At 37.2% G+C, this 15,102-nt stretch overlaps 1 protein-coding gene across 1 annotated transcript; it reads right to left on the reverse strand.

Moving 5' to 3' along the window:
- Positions 1-4,085: 4,085 nt before the first annotated feature.
- Positions 4,086-15,055, reverse strand: LOC121859536 (mesencephalic astrocyte-derived neurotrophic factor homolog). Its single transcript, XM_042356415.1, has 5 exons — positions 14,898-15,055; positions 8,600-8,678; positions 6,578-6,685; positions 6,179-6,337; positions 4,086-4,890 (listed from the first exon to the last, which is right to left on the reverse strand). Exons 2-5 carry the CDS (start codon positions 8,676-8,678, stop codon positions 4,724-4,726), a joined length of 513 nt encoding a protein of 170 aa, XP_042212349.1. The 5' UTR covers positions 14,898-15,055; the 3' UTR covers positions 4,086-4,723.
- Positions 15,056-15,102: the final 47 nt, after the last annotated feature.

The following is a 15,102-nucleotide window of genomic DNA, read 5'->3' on the forward strand; positions in this document are numbered from 1 at the left end:
GAGAGAGACGGACAGTGAGAGTCAGGGAGAGAGAGAGACGGACAGTGAGAGAGTCAGGGAGAGAGAGAGACGGACAGGAAGAGAGACAGTGAGAGTCAAGGAGAGAGAGACAGTGAGAGAGGTGAATGGGTCACAGCAGGGAGGTAATGCATGTTTGGCTTCACCGAAGGCCACCCGCTGACTGTGCCACTCTGCTGTGCCCCAACACACACACACACACATGCACACACACACACATACACACACGCATACACACAGCGTGCAGACATATACACACATACATACACACACACACACACACACACACATACATACATATACACACACACATGCACACACTCACACATACACACTATGTGCACACACACATACACACAGCATGCACACACATACACACACACACACACACACACACACATGCACACACTCACACATACACACACGTGCACACACACACACAGCGTGCACACACATACATATACACACACACACAAGCACATACACAAACATACTTGTACACAAATGCACACAACCACATGCACACACTCATATACATACACATACACACACATGCACACATAAAGACGCTGACGCCTGTATTATTAAACAACATCTCTTGAAGAGGGTCCTCAAGTCGAAAACGTATTTTAAACTCGAAGGACCTTTTACAGGAACGCACGAATAATTGTGGTGGCAGGAAAACGAACTAATTTTACTGAAATTTGTGAGGTAGCTAGGAGCTGCCTTTTCTCACTTTTTTTTATAATTATTTTGTTACTTTTATTGATTTTTTATAGTCAGTACGATTAATTTTATAAATCTAATTTTTTTTACATTATTGGTTTTACTGCCCATATTATGACATTGCAAAAGCTGTTTCCAGAAATTTTATAAAAAAAATGGGCAAGAATAGGTTCAAATGTTTGACTAAAATGTGTAATTCTATGCATACTATACTTCAAAGGAGACCTTCCTAGTTATTTAAAAAAATCAGTACATTATTTGTATTATTACCTAAAAATCCAGAAGCCTTAGAGCATTTTAAGACAATTAGCTCAAGTCATGCCTGCAAATTTTATTAAACAATTTTAAGTACCGATAGATTAAAATTTATTATAGACCGAGTTGCCTAATCAAAATGGATTTAGAAGGGGAAAGGGAACTAGAAAATCAATATTTGGTTTAGGAATTTTAAGTGAAAGGGCTTTAGAGGTCTTAAAGATTTGTATATCTGCTTTGCTGATTTTTTAAAACGTTTTTGATAAAAAAAAAACAAATAAAGGTCTTGAAAAAAAGGTAGGCATTAATAAAGAAGACATCAGAATTCTAATACTGTATATCTTTACTGGCAATAGGAGGTTGCAATGTAAATAAATAATGAACTTACTCATTAGTTCAAAGTTAGACAAGGAGTAAAACAAGGCTTTGTTTGATCTCCAACATAGTACAGTATAATATTTATCCAGAATTCTTAATGAGAAAAGTTATGTGACAATGAAGGGATAAAAGTTAATGGTAAAGTAATAACAAATATACGCTCTATAGTTGACACTGCTCTTAACAGACAGTGTAGAAGCATTACAAAAACTGGTTAACATATTAGTGGAAAAGGTAAAATATGTGGTTTAAGAGTTAATGCTGTGAAGACTAAACTAATGGTTGTTCCAAAATAGGAAATAAATCCTAAACTTAAAACTATGGTCGGCAACAAGGAATGTAAACGAGTGAAACATTGGTGTAGTGTACAGTATGTGGCCAGTTGTCAATTACCCCTTTGTATGGGCACACAGACGTACGTACATGTAATATATCTCACACTCAGGATTGAGGTAGGATAGAAACTCGCAATGAGTTTTCTGTATATAAGTGTATATTGTTGTACAGTGCAGTGCAGTGCTAAGGAGTTACTAGGTGATGAGTAGTTTGCTCAGAGGTCCTGTTGGGCGAGGAGCTTTGTGGGGGAGCTGATTGGTGAGGCGCTGTAGAGAGATGTTGCTGGTCCAGTCTGTCAAAGTAGAATGACCTCCCCGGTCAGCCTGTCCCGTATTTATGTGATTCTGCCGCATCAGGAATCGAGGCGCGCATAGCACGAGAGCCAATCACAGGGGAAAATGCCAAAGGTGTGAAACTCTCTGATCCTGAGCTTGAGGTGGAAGTTCAAGACTAGGTCGGCGATCGTACCCCTACATCCGCACCATAGACCTAGTCCCTCGGCGTAGCTGGCTGTACGCTGATTGGCTGGTAAGCGCGCAGCAGGAGCTCAGTCGGTAGTTGTAGGGGGGAGGATCCACAACAACAGTAGTACGGATTATTTGTGGATTTTTGTTACGCGGTCCTCTATTATTTGCAGATGACGCCCTGGTGGAATGACCACGGTCATACATGTTAGTTAATGTAAAATCAAACGATTCAACTACACTCAGTAGCCCACAAAACATGACTAACTTTTTGATTGGGTCCCCCAGCTGGGGCGTCCGTTTTTTTACCGCTTCAAGACGTCCGAGTCCTCCGTTTCTCAATCATGGAGTGCACCCGAGACTGTTATTCCTTAATATCTCGGGGCACGAAACGAAATTTGAAATTGCAACTGTAATTGTATATGTTAAATCAAATTAGATACAGTGGGGTATGCTATAACGAATATAATTGGTTCTAGAACCTTGTTCGTTATAGGATTAATCCGTTCCAGGCCCCCCAAATACAACCACTTAACACTGAAAAATATAATATAAAATTTTAAATTGTAAAAAAGTGCATTAATATGCATCTAAACCCCTGAAATAAAGAATATCATTAATACTTGTAATAAAAAAACAATTAGTAAGAAAAAATTTAAATAATGTTCATTGTAGGAGTTTCGTTCGTTATAGCATTCTCAATTTTACAGGTAAAACCGTTCGTTATAGGAATATTCTTAGTAGGATCCGTTCGTTATAGCACACCCCACTATGTCTAATTACAGATGAAATATTCAAGATCCCTTGTGAGTGATGTTGAAAGCTTCAACTGTCTTTATTGTTGGTAAAACTTGTCAAATAAGTGAGTGTTGAGTATGCCAGTAAGAATGGCATCTCTTAATATCGTCCATGGGAGATATCCAAGAGTTCCAAATACTCCTGAAATTAGATCATTTTAATACCCAAACATCAGAAAATCTGATGTTTGTAGTTGAATTAGTGTGTTAGCTAGTGTGAAAGTCATTAATCTCCTTAAAAGAATGTCAAACTCCTGATCTAAAAGATCTGAATATATACCCATAGAGGGCCTTTGTGTGTGGTTTTGCCGAGCCTGTAAAAGTGGCATTGTTAGTGTGTATTTGACGTCCATTTTACTTTTTTTTGGCAGGCTCAATCTCCGATTCGATTATAAAAATACACAAGAAATTCGCCTGACCCATGGCACTCATTTTCATAGTTAAATGTACAACAGCCGATTTAAATGTAATTTTTGACATTGCGTAACTAGCCTTGTCTGGCACAGGCCCAAGTTGCCAGTTAGCAGTATATAAACGCGTGTGCGAGAAACCTCGTCACATCTCTGACGCTGCTCCATCATTATCTCAGGTATGTGTCTTAGTCTCACGCCGCCACATTAAGTCAGTTTAACTCTGTTGAATTTTGTGAATATCAGCATTCATGTTGTAACTTGGTAAAATTATCAAAACTGTGGCCTTGAGAGGACTACATTGCCACCAATTCATGTAATGAAAATAAGGCATGGAAAATGGGACTTAGAAATATAAATATAAAATACAACAATAAAAGAAAAAATTTAGAGCAGGGGAGCAGGGGTCCAAACTGTATTGTGTGTGGAAGGTGAATCTATGTATGGGTGCATTGCAAAATCTGGCTAACTACTCTAGACAAAATATTTAAGCTGAAATTGTTTACATCACTCCACACACATCTCCAGTACTGTACTATAACCTAGCAAGAATACCACAACTACATAGCCAAAACTTGCAAAAGGAATGCAGTTTCATTTGCTTAAAGAAGGGTTTACAATGTACTGTATCCACACTGCCCTAAATGAGCCTCAAGGTATACAGGTCCCACTTTCACATAAGGTAGGAGAAGAGAAGAGAATTTTACAAAAGGATTTATTAACAACGTTTACAAAATCCACAAAATAATCTCCAGTGTTGTTGACTTGTTTGTGCTACTGAGAAATTAAAGATAATATTCAACTGCAGACAAGCAGATTTATTCAACAAAAACTAACTGAAGCAAATTACTGTGTGAAGATCAAGTCACAGGTGTCAGCATATGCAATAATTTCATATCAAGAGCTGATAAATTTTACAAAAGGAGAGTTTACACAATATATAAATGCTGTAATTCAAGAATCCATTAGTTACTGTATCTTCATGTTCTTGGTAACACTGCAAAGAAATATATACGATATAAATCTTCAGCAAAATAACTTGTTTAAAGGAAAAATTCCAATCAACGCTGCACAATTTGTTAACTATTCAAATGAGAAGTTGATCAAAAGTTGTGAACAAATTAGTTATTAAATATTAACAGCTAATGCACTGAAAATCATGATGCCAACATCCACTTCCACACCCTTGAACAATGAACACTTAGTACACAATGCTTCAGTTTTTTCACCATACAGTACTGTTCTTCCACTTTTTTTTATAAGTTCACCAAGTCTAAAATGCCATTCACAAAAATAAATATGAAACAATAGGTTCTCAGTCTTCCTACTTCTATCCTCATTACAGTTCACGTCGCATGTACTTTGGCTTTAGATGTTCGATCCTTTTGATGTAGTCTCCCTTCTCTAAACAATCATCACAGGACTCGTCCCAATCATTCAGAATCCGCTTGAGGTCCCGCACCTTGAGCTTCTTCAAATCCACATTGTTTAGATCAATCTGCTTCTCTGTGAAACCAGAACATTAATTAACTTCAATAAATAAAAGCTTAACAAATATGTGCCAAAAACAAGTATGCTCTCAGAACATTCAAAATTTATTAACACAGTACAGGTACTCCACAACAAGTTTCATTCCTGAGGCTTGTTCATAAGTCCATTTGGTCTCAGGTCCAACTTCACTCTTTGTAGATACTGAACAGACAGTACCGGTATTTAAGAAAAATAAACCAATAAGTGGTAGTACAGTACAGCTATACCCAGTACCCTACAATACAGCCTAAAACCTGGCATACTTTTCTCTTTGGTAATGTATGAATTCTATCAGGCCTTTTCTTCAAATATAATCCAGTGTCGTCCACATTAAACACCGGCTCTAGCAAGTGATGTTCACATCAGGAAAGTTGGCAAGTCAAATACCAGAGGAACACTTGTACTTTACACAACCTTTCAGTAGAAGATGTAATAAGGAGTAATAAGAGTGGTGATGGACCAGCATAGAGTGGTAGAGACTTGAACTTGCCACCCTAGACAGTCTCTACCATCCTCAACACAAGTAAACAACAGTCAATTTACACATTAATTATTTAAGGCTCATTATGCTTGCTTTATATGTCTGCTTTATTTTCTTGCTCGACAGTTTGCACGATACATCAAGGGTAGATGGGAGTTTTTGGAGGGTGGCCAGTCCCTAACCCCCTGAATTTGTTTTGCTCTTATGGAATTAATTGCTTCAATAACCGTCCATTCACTAACCAACGACTTTTTCCAGTCCCTATATGAGTTGGTTATCGGGTTACAGTAGTCCGGTGTTGCCAAACTGGCTGCTACTCTCAGGTGTATTCCACTTTCCACACACTATACCTCAACTCTTAATTTTTCTTTATATGGTATCTTTAATTATTGTACAGTATACAGTATAGTATTTTCTTTATTCATAAAGCACACTGCAAATTCTGTGGTTATTTACATAACAATGGCATAATTTGCTGTTAAGGAGCTATCACTTCCAAATTCACTTGGCAAATCTAACCGTTCTCCAATCTTACCCTCTCTCCAATTCCCGAAGTACAGTATTTTACTTATCTTTCTTGGGTGTCAAGGCATCACTACTGCACTATCTTTGAGGTGGTGTACTTCAACCTGACCCCAAAATTTCCATAAAAAGTAAACAATATAGAAATTCAACCTTTTACAACCTTCTACAAACCTCAAAGGTCCACTTATTACTGTACAAACATGTGCAAAAATAATTATTTAAATAATGCTTTATCTTTCAGATTTTATATCCACTTACCATATCTGAGGTCACAAATTTGTGCATCCATCTTCTTTAGTTTTTCACAAATCTTGTCCATGGGCATCCCCCATGACATTGGCTTGGACATTTCTCCCAAGATGCCCGTGGCAGACTCTTTCAATCCTCCAATGTAGTAGCAGAAGCGATTTTCTTTACCTTAGAAAGTAAGCAGGAAAATACTTTACAATTAAAGTTCATTATAGATTAACAAATATAATAATATCCACATACCCGATAACATAATTACAATAGCTACATAAAATATATATCCAGGTGCAAAACAACAGTATTATTTATAAATCTGAAACCTTAAGACAAAATATTATCCCCAAAACCTCTTAACATTACAATATGTAACCATTACAAATTAATAGTTAACATTGCTCAGTCACTTACTTTTAGACTCTGTACAAGTTTCTCTAAATCTTTCTTCAATCATTTTGGGATCTGTCTTTTCATCAGATGACAGGGATGAACTGAACCTCTCCAAGAAGCTCACACAAACTGTAAACGAAACATACATCTGTAATACCAAAAACTACAGTAAGCAGCCTTTGTTTATCCAAGACAATAATAAACCTGGTGTGCCAATGGTCATTAGACCCAAAACAAAATGTTTACAAAATATCTTAAAACTTAACCAAATATTAAAGATTGACAATGTTTGTAAAACCATAGATAAGGGATCAGAAGTTTTGGATTTCTCTGGTCATACCTTGAGGTGATTGATGGGGACCTTACTAATGACTGCAAGCAATTTGCAAGAGTATAGCAATGATGTTTCAGGTGAAAAGCTGGTAGATGAGATTTTCCACCTTAAGACGATACATAAAGCCAATCGAGATGCCTCACGGTCTCCACTTACAACTTAACAAAATCACAAAACTGAAGCTGATCAAGAATTACCTGAGAAGAACAATGGGACAGAAGAGACTGTCTGCTTTAACCATTTTAGGCACAAGGTGAGAAGGCAAGAAAGATTAATTTTAATGAATTTATTTATTCTTTTGCTGCCCAATAAAGCTAGTAAAGACATTTTTCTTTAGATAATAAAAAAGGCAAATATCAATTTAAATTCAGTGCATTCTTTCATGGTAATACAAGGTTTCCTTTATACATTAATTTCAAATATCAAAGAATACAGTTATTAATGTAACCTAGCTCTTTCTGTCTTCAGGTTTATGAAATATTATTTATACAAGTGTGTGTGTGTGGAATCATGTACTGTATATTTGTAGGAACCCATTCAAAATAATGATAAACCGGAATTTCTTGTATGCAAAGCACAAAGTAAAGTTTTGGAAAGTTGGTTTATTTGCTACCATAAGTTTGCATTTTTTTTAATTGATCACTGAATCTGAATCTTGAGTACCTCACTTGAATGCAATTTTATTTACCACAAAGCCATTTCCTCATTTGAGCTTGCTATGTGCAGAGGAAAACATTTTTGTGATTTTTGCGTTCGTCCTGTGTCAAAATTTGTAAGATTCAATTCAACTACTGTACAATGACAAACATTAAAAGTCTTGTGGACACAGGTGAGATAAAGCCAAGGTGAGGCTAGGCCTGGAATAATTAGGGGGGGGTGTTAGTGGGAGGCCTGTAAAACATGTATAGCACCAAGGCCCTGACAGGTCTCTCATGGGACCTGCTTTGAATCTCACCCGACAACTCCAGAGCTACAACCCAACACCTGCAAGTCAGCTTAGAATGGCCTGTGTGGAACCTGGCCTGGACCACTTCACATCTCAAAGGCATTCAGGTATACAGTATTTGTGAGTTTACGATTCAAGGCAATCATATGGTGGCCAACTCAAGTCTGAGTTACCCCACAGCACCTCTACCATTGCCTGCGATGCGTCATCTCTCGTGTTGTAAACAAAAAAGTGTTTTTTGTGCAAAAAAGTCTCTTAAAAAAACTTACTGCTAGTAATACTAGAAAAGTGAAAAATAAGACATTCATTAATAACCCTTACTAAGAAAGTTTAATTCTTATACAGTACAAGTTAAAAGAAGGAGAGGGGGGGTTTACTATATCAGGGGAAAAACTTGTAGCACCAGTGACTACATTAAAGTCACCCAACATTATCTTACCTCAAAGTACAGTTTAACTACACTTGAGTGACTACTGTTACAAAAGGCACAACATAAAACTGAACTACAATTGTAGGGGAGCTGTAAATCAAAGTGAATTAAAAGGATTATCAAAGCTCCATACCAGTATCTTTCATTATCAAATGTAAAATTGTGATGAGCACTGATCTGTATAGTATAGGGTGGCAGAGTAAGGTCTTGCACACTATAGGTAGTAAACAGTGTCCAAAGACCTCCAGTGCTTGGAGCTTAAAAAGAGCTCCTCTACCCAATATAGACTACTACAATATCACTGTCAAACTGAAAATACAGTAAAATACATACCTTCACATTCCCCCGGTTTTAGCGCTGTAGCTGCAGAAAAGCTTGCAACTACCAACACCGCCCCAATGAGCCAATTCATCTGTCAAGGAGAGAACCACAGCTCAGATAACAATACTGTACTGTACACTATATTATCAAGTACTGAATCTACACGTGAATAAGACAAATAACACCATAACACAAGCTTGGTGAACATGAAAGTGGAGATCGGCATCAGATTGAAAATAAAAAATTTAAGTGATATTTCACAAAACTTATTCCTCTTGCACTGTCTGTCTCACAAGCCAGGAAATCTTTAACTTCTAAAGAAAAAATTTCCACAAGTTAGTGCTAGGGGTGATTCCACTTTATCCAGTACAGGCCCCCCCGTTTGCATATTTTTATTTTGAGGTTCTCTATTATTCACGGATGATGCCCTGGATACCCAAGAATATCTGTGGCTAGTTTTAAAGTTGGCAGCATTTTCGCAGCTGGGACAGGGAGCCATTCGTTCTAGACAGTAATTTCCTTCACCTGTATTGTAAATGTGAGCGCACGTGTGTGTGTGTGTGTGTGTGTGTGTGTGTGTGTGTGTAGACACACAAAACCCATACAAATAAATTATAATGGGAAAATCATCTCAAATACTCAAACAATTTTCTTAAAAATGCGAGTCTACCCTCAAGTCTGTGCTTTATTGCTTTATTAATAAAGAATGGACTTGAGGCAGACTCACATTTTTAAGAAATTTGTTTGATTATTTGAGAGTATTTTCCCAGTACAGTAAGGTCGGGATATGTCACGAGATAGGGTCCAAGGATGTTCGCTATATACCAAATCGCAATGTATACAGCTACTCCCCGACTTACGACCACCCGGACATACAACCGCCTCAGTCTTGCCAAAAAATTTTCAAAATACGTATTTTAGAGTCCCGACATTAGTGATTGTGCTGTGTACTGACAAAATGTTTTTTGCAATTCCCTTTAAAATGGCTGACAAGCTTAAAAGTGAGAGTTTTGTGGAGCTGAGAAGAAAAAGAGACTCATTTTAGATTTTCTATGTATTATCTTCGCATATTCGACTTACGACCAATTCAACTTACGACCTGGATTTGGGTCCCTAACCCCGTTGTAAGTCGAAGAGTGGCTGTAATTACATATACGTAATCAATGGGGAAAATAGGGTTAGGTTCTGGAGGCCAAAAAACATGACTAAACTTGACTTGACAAGTTCATTTTCTTACTAACTAAAGCACCAATAAACACCAGACACAGGAACACCAGACTCGGCAGCTGATGCCACACTGCCACCCTCACTTGACAATCCCACGCCTACATAAACAAACACCAAAAATATTAGTTACACCATTAAATCTTTTCCATTAAGCTTTCCATTATCTTCACTTCACTCGTCACTACCAACACATTTACCCTCACCTTAGAAATCGTAATCTGCAGCCGAGTCGGCTGCTTTCTCGTCACTCACTCAAAGACTGAGCGGGCGAGTGTGAATGCTTGAGTGAGCAGCCACGGTGGCGCCTCTAGTGAGCAAATAACGCATTTGTTTGCCATAGCGGTACATTTGAAATAATTCCTGCCCAATTTCCCTCACGAAATAAAAAATTTATCACTATATATATATATATATATATATATATATATATATATATATATATATATATATATATATATATATATATATATATATATATATATATATATATATATATATATATATATATATATATATGTGAAAATTTTGATAATTTTGGTTGCCACGATATAAAATAATCGTTATATAAAGTCACAATATATCCTGATCCTACTGTATTATTTATTTGTGTGCGTGTGTCTACACACATACTGTATATACAATACAGGTAAAAGAAATAATTGTACTAAGGGCAAACACAAAGGGAATATAAATTTTTTGTACACAATTAAAAATGTAACCCCTCCCCCTTCCCAGCCGCAAATATTATTCGTTGATTTGGCGATTCGCGGCCATTTTGAGAACCAATCGGGAATTTGGGGCCCCAGTACTCTAAAATTTTTCTAAGATATTTAACTCCATGTGTTGTACTGAGATTGCACTGTGCTAAAAGTGGACTGGGCTGCATACTTCAAAATATTCTCGAAGACTTGCAGTGCAGAGATAACCCAGCAAAATACAGGAATCATTGTGAGGGTTTTTCTATACAGTAATTACTAACTTACTGTTGATATTTTGTGTTTACTACAAATGTACTGTATTGATAAATGAATATCAATGTGTGGATTGATGTAATCTGTCTTTAAACAACAGCAAATGCTACCCACTTGCAAGTACTGTATATTTGTTAATACACGTACTCGACGAGAGAGGTCTGGCCTTGACAACAGACAAAATTTCTCCATAGATTAAATTTTACAAAAGTACAACAAATGCACAAGGATACATTTTGTGAGATCAGTATTAACGTGAGAAATGGGCAGAGACAGACTGCCAAACACAACCTTGATACAAGCACTGTTTAGAATGGAGCAGTGGTTGTTTTGACAAAGGAACTACGGGGCATACAGTATTCTAGAATATTTTAAAAGGAAAAAATAAATATTTCTTCTGTAACTGATGGAGATTTGACCCACCACAAACAACAATAAATGCACAAAGTAGGTAGGGCTTTGAAATCTTGGGAAATTGTGGGGTAAAAATAAGCAACACTGATCAGACCAAACATGAGGAAACCTGACCTAGCTTTACCTGACAATAACTTTACTAAACCTTACCTTATTTAACCAATGGTGGAGGCTGACCATGTGTATATCACGTGATAAAATAAAAACAAATGCACTCGCCTATGAAAGAACCCCTAAGTTATACAAATTAACCTTACTTTATAATTGTTAAGTCCAAAACTAAAAATTTGACAAAAAATACAACAGACTAAAGTACAGGTGTACCCCAAAAACCAACATCCAGTTGACTGCCACTTCGCATGACCGACTATTACAAATATTGCAGTATTAATACCCCGCAAGTTTCATTGATACCCCAGAGATCCAACAACTGGGAGAGAAGCAGCAGAGCCGTTTTGAATTTGGTGGGCGGTGGTGTGGTGCGAATTCTTGCCAAGAGGGCTCTGCACATTGCCCCGACTCTTGTTTTCACTTGCTATATATCCGACTTAAGTGCGTTACTCAATCCTGCCAAAATACCTCTTGTGCTGGACAGCTTAACGTGATGTAATAAGGAGTAATAAGAGTGGTGATGGACCAGCATAGAGTGGTAGAGACTTGAACTTGCCACCCTAGACAGTCTCTACCATCCTCAACACAAGTAAACAACAGTCAATTTACACATTAATTATTTAAGGCTCATTATGCTTGCTTTATATGTCTGCTTTATTTTCTTGCTCGACAATTTGCATGATATATCAAGGGTAGATGGGAGATTTTGGAGGGTGGCCGGTCCCTAACCCCCTGAATTTGTTATGCTCTTATGGAATTAATTGCTTCAATAACCGTTAATTCACTAACCAACGACTTTTTCCAGTCCCTATATGAGTTGGTTATCGGGGTGAACTTGTATTCGGTAATGACCATAATGAGAAAGTTAGATCAGGTTGCCTCATCTTGAAAACCCTGCCTAGTTACTTTGTGAAGAACCATTGTTGTCACCACAAATATACTGTACACCTACAGCACTGAAAATAAAGGTTCAGGTTCTTCTTATTCTCCATCAAAAACATAAGGAAACTATTTTGGTTATTAATTTCTCTTTATGGTCAACTACCAATTCTTTACCAAGTATTTTTTTTCCTCTATCCTTTCTATAATACAATTAATATAGCTTTGCAACTATGTCCCCAACTAATGGCTAATACAGTGCACTACTGGGGAAGATGATCAACACCCGAAGTTCTTCCATTTTGTAAAAAAAAAATCCACATAAGTTCTTAGTTATTTTTTAGTTTTTCTCTACAATTATAAATCACCTGCAGTGGGCAGGACATGAAGAATGAGGGAAATTGCAAGGTAAACAATGAAAAACTGAACACGACACTAAAATGATGTCTACATGCTTTGTACGTGAAGAAATTACTTATTTACCATAAATACTTATCCAAAAAATCTGGCAAGTAGGCAGGTGTTGCCATCTGCTCTGTTTACAACAGACCCACTCAGTCTGACCGTATCTCACATCCACAAAAATCATAAAATTACACCAGGACATTTTAAAATGCAATGTTTACATTGGTACGTGATATCAAAATAAGTACTGTACAGGTTGAAACTCTAATGGCAATGGATTTACCAGCAACTCACTTTAACGGCAAAACTGAGATCTTCAATTTGAAAGGCCCGCCCCCAATTTCCACTAGTTCCTCTATTTGTTTCGTCATTAAGTCCAGCTGGTGCTGTGCTAGTGTGTTCACCTTTAAAATTTCTACTTTCTTTGCAACCTGACAACCCTACCCGAGTTGCTAGTGACCCAAAGAAGAAAGGTGTTTCCCTGAGCATTGTGCACAAGGTTGAAATATTTCAGAAACTATATTGTGTGGTGTCTGCTCCTCAACTTTGTGAAATCTATGGTGTTGGTTCCTCAACAATTTGGTCAAAACTTATTTTTTAACTTTTATATCCCCCACCACTTCGATTTAACAGTATGGTCCAGGTCCTGTCGATACTATTAAAAGAGGTTCAACCTGTACATTGTTTAATATGGCAGGGGGGAGGGGGGGTTCTACCCCCTGCTTGCACTACTTAAGTGAACATTTACCACAGCGTTTTTAAAATTCGTTTTCTACGAAGTCGGCCGCTGGTCAGTCCTCGATAATTGCCTCAAAATTCTCCGTGTAAATTAAACTTTGGTCAAATTGTGATAGTTGTCAGGTTTCAATTTTGGTATTTTTGCATTTGCTCACAACTTTCCTGCCCCAAATATATTATCAAATTCGAAAAAGACCTCTAATTTTAAGATAATTTTCTAATACAGTATTACATTACCGTCGCAAATGTATAATAACATAGCGCATCCAAAATCTTTATTTCTTCCATTAATCTTCTGCCATTATCGCCTACCTCGCCTCCCACACTGCTACTTCATAAATCGTCACGCGCATGCATTCCCGTACACGTCACCCAGTCAATCAAAAGCGTTTGTTTTTTGCAACAAATTAAAATGATTTGTGGTTTAATTCGCAGTATTTTTGGCCCAATCAAATTTGATTTTTATTTTGGGTCTCATATTTTGAAATTCAAATTCATTTCCGACCATGGAAGTCTGCGATGGGTGTCACTTCAATTATATGGAGCCGATTGAGAGTTTTGGGGAAAAAACCGAAGAAACTATAGCATTTTTTCGATTGCATGGTGTTCTTCCAACCTCAGTAAAGTGTCTTAAGTGCAAGACAATGTAAATATCGCAAAGAACATCATAAGTGGCATTGTGTAAGAATCTCAGAATCCAACGACGTACAAGAACCAGCCCAATAAGCTAAGAAATAGGCGATTCCACTATGACGAGAGTCGGTTAGGTTTGGTTTTTGTTTTTCTAGTGTGTTTTGGTGTATTTTTTATTCGCTTAGCAATTTTTTTTTCGAAAAACGTCCCACAAAAAAAAACGATAAAAAAACCCGGCCAATTTCCGACGTAAATGAAGGTCATATTCGGTCTAAACTCACAAATACGCCAGAAAAAGTATATTTTTAACTTTCTAACAGTGGGAGGTGGAAGTGCAAATTTACCTAATTCAGACAGTTCTAAGACACTTTTCCTCTTTAGTTAATAAAATTACCAACAATGTTACTTGCTTCAAGTGGACAGGGCTTTGAAGTCGAGGAAAAATGTGAGGTAAAATACTAAAAATAACCCCAAACAAACCTATTAAAACCTCACCTAACGTTTCGTAATCTTTCAGAATCCTAAGTCTATATTGTTCATGTTTTCGGTGTTTAGTAGGTGGTGTTCCTTTTGTATGGTGTTTCCGGTGTTCAAATGAAGGGTTCATAAACTCTAAAGTGATTCTTAAAATGGTTACACTTTAAACAAGTAATATTGTTGGTAATTTTATCGATTCAAATATCCAAAAAATATATAATTCCCGACGGAAATGTTATAGAGGAAGTGTTTGAATAGTCTGAACTATGTTATACCGTAGTGTACAGCAGTATATGAGACTACGACATTGGTCATCTCCCATAAAATCAAATCACATGTCCTGTACAATACAATAATAACCATCATCTTTATAATTAACTTCAGCTAGAAAATGATGTATAAACCTCTCTCTCTCTGAACCACATAACTAGAGTTCACATCAACTATACACTTACATTTATAGAGGGGACAGATAACTCCTCAACACGCAGATTTGACGAGTGAGGCGAGTAAATGAGTGTAGGAGCGAGTGAGGCGAGTTAATGACTGTACAGGGTGGAGGAGAGCGACCTGCTGACTCTACACACAGTTGGCGGACTGTGATTGGCCCCGGCACCTGTCTCACCCACCACTGTTCATTACTTTCCTCCCACTTTATTA

The sequence above is a fragment of the Homarus americanus genome, unplaced genomic scaffold (genome assembly GCF_018991925.1).
Source record: "Homarus americanus isolate GMGI-L3 unplaced genomic scaffold, GMGI_Hamer_2.0 scaffold7626, whole genome shotgun sequence".
In the NCBI taxonomy this organism is placed as follows: Eukaryota; Metazoa; Arthropoda; class Malacostraca; order Decapoda; family Nephropidae; genus Homarus; species Homarus americanus.

Bases quoted from the DNA above. Each gene is read 5' to 3' on its own strand.
- LOC121859536 (XM_042356415.1), bottom strand. From the start codon at position 8,678: ATGAATTGGCTCATTGGGGCGGTGTTGGTAGTTGCAAGCTTTTCTGCA. The intron at 6,686-8,599 runs GTATGTATTTTA...TTTCGTTTACAG, and splicing joins AAAACCGGGGGAATGTGAAG to TTTGTGTGAGCTTCTTGGAG. The intron at 4,891-6,178 runs GTAAGTGGATAT...CTGGTTTCACAG, and splicing joins AATTTGTGACCTCAGATATG to AGAAGCAGATTGATCTAAAC.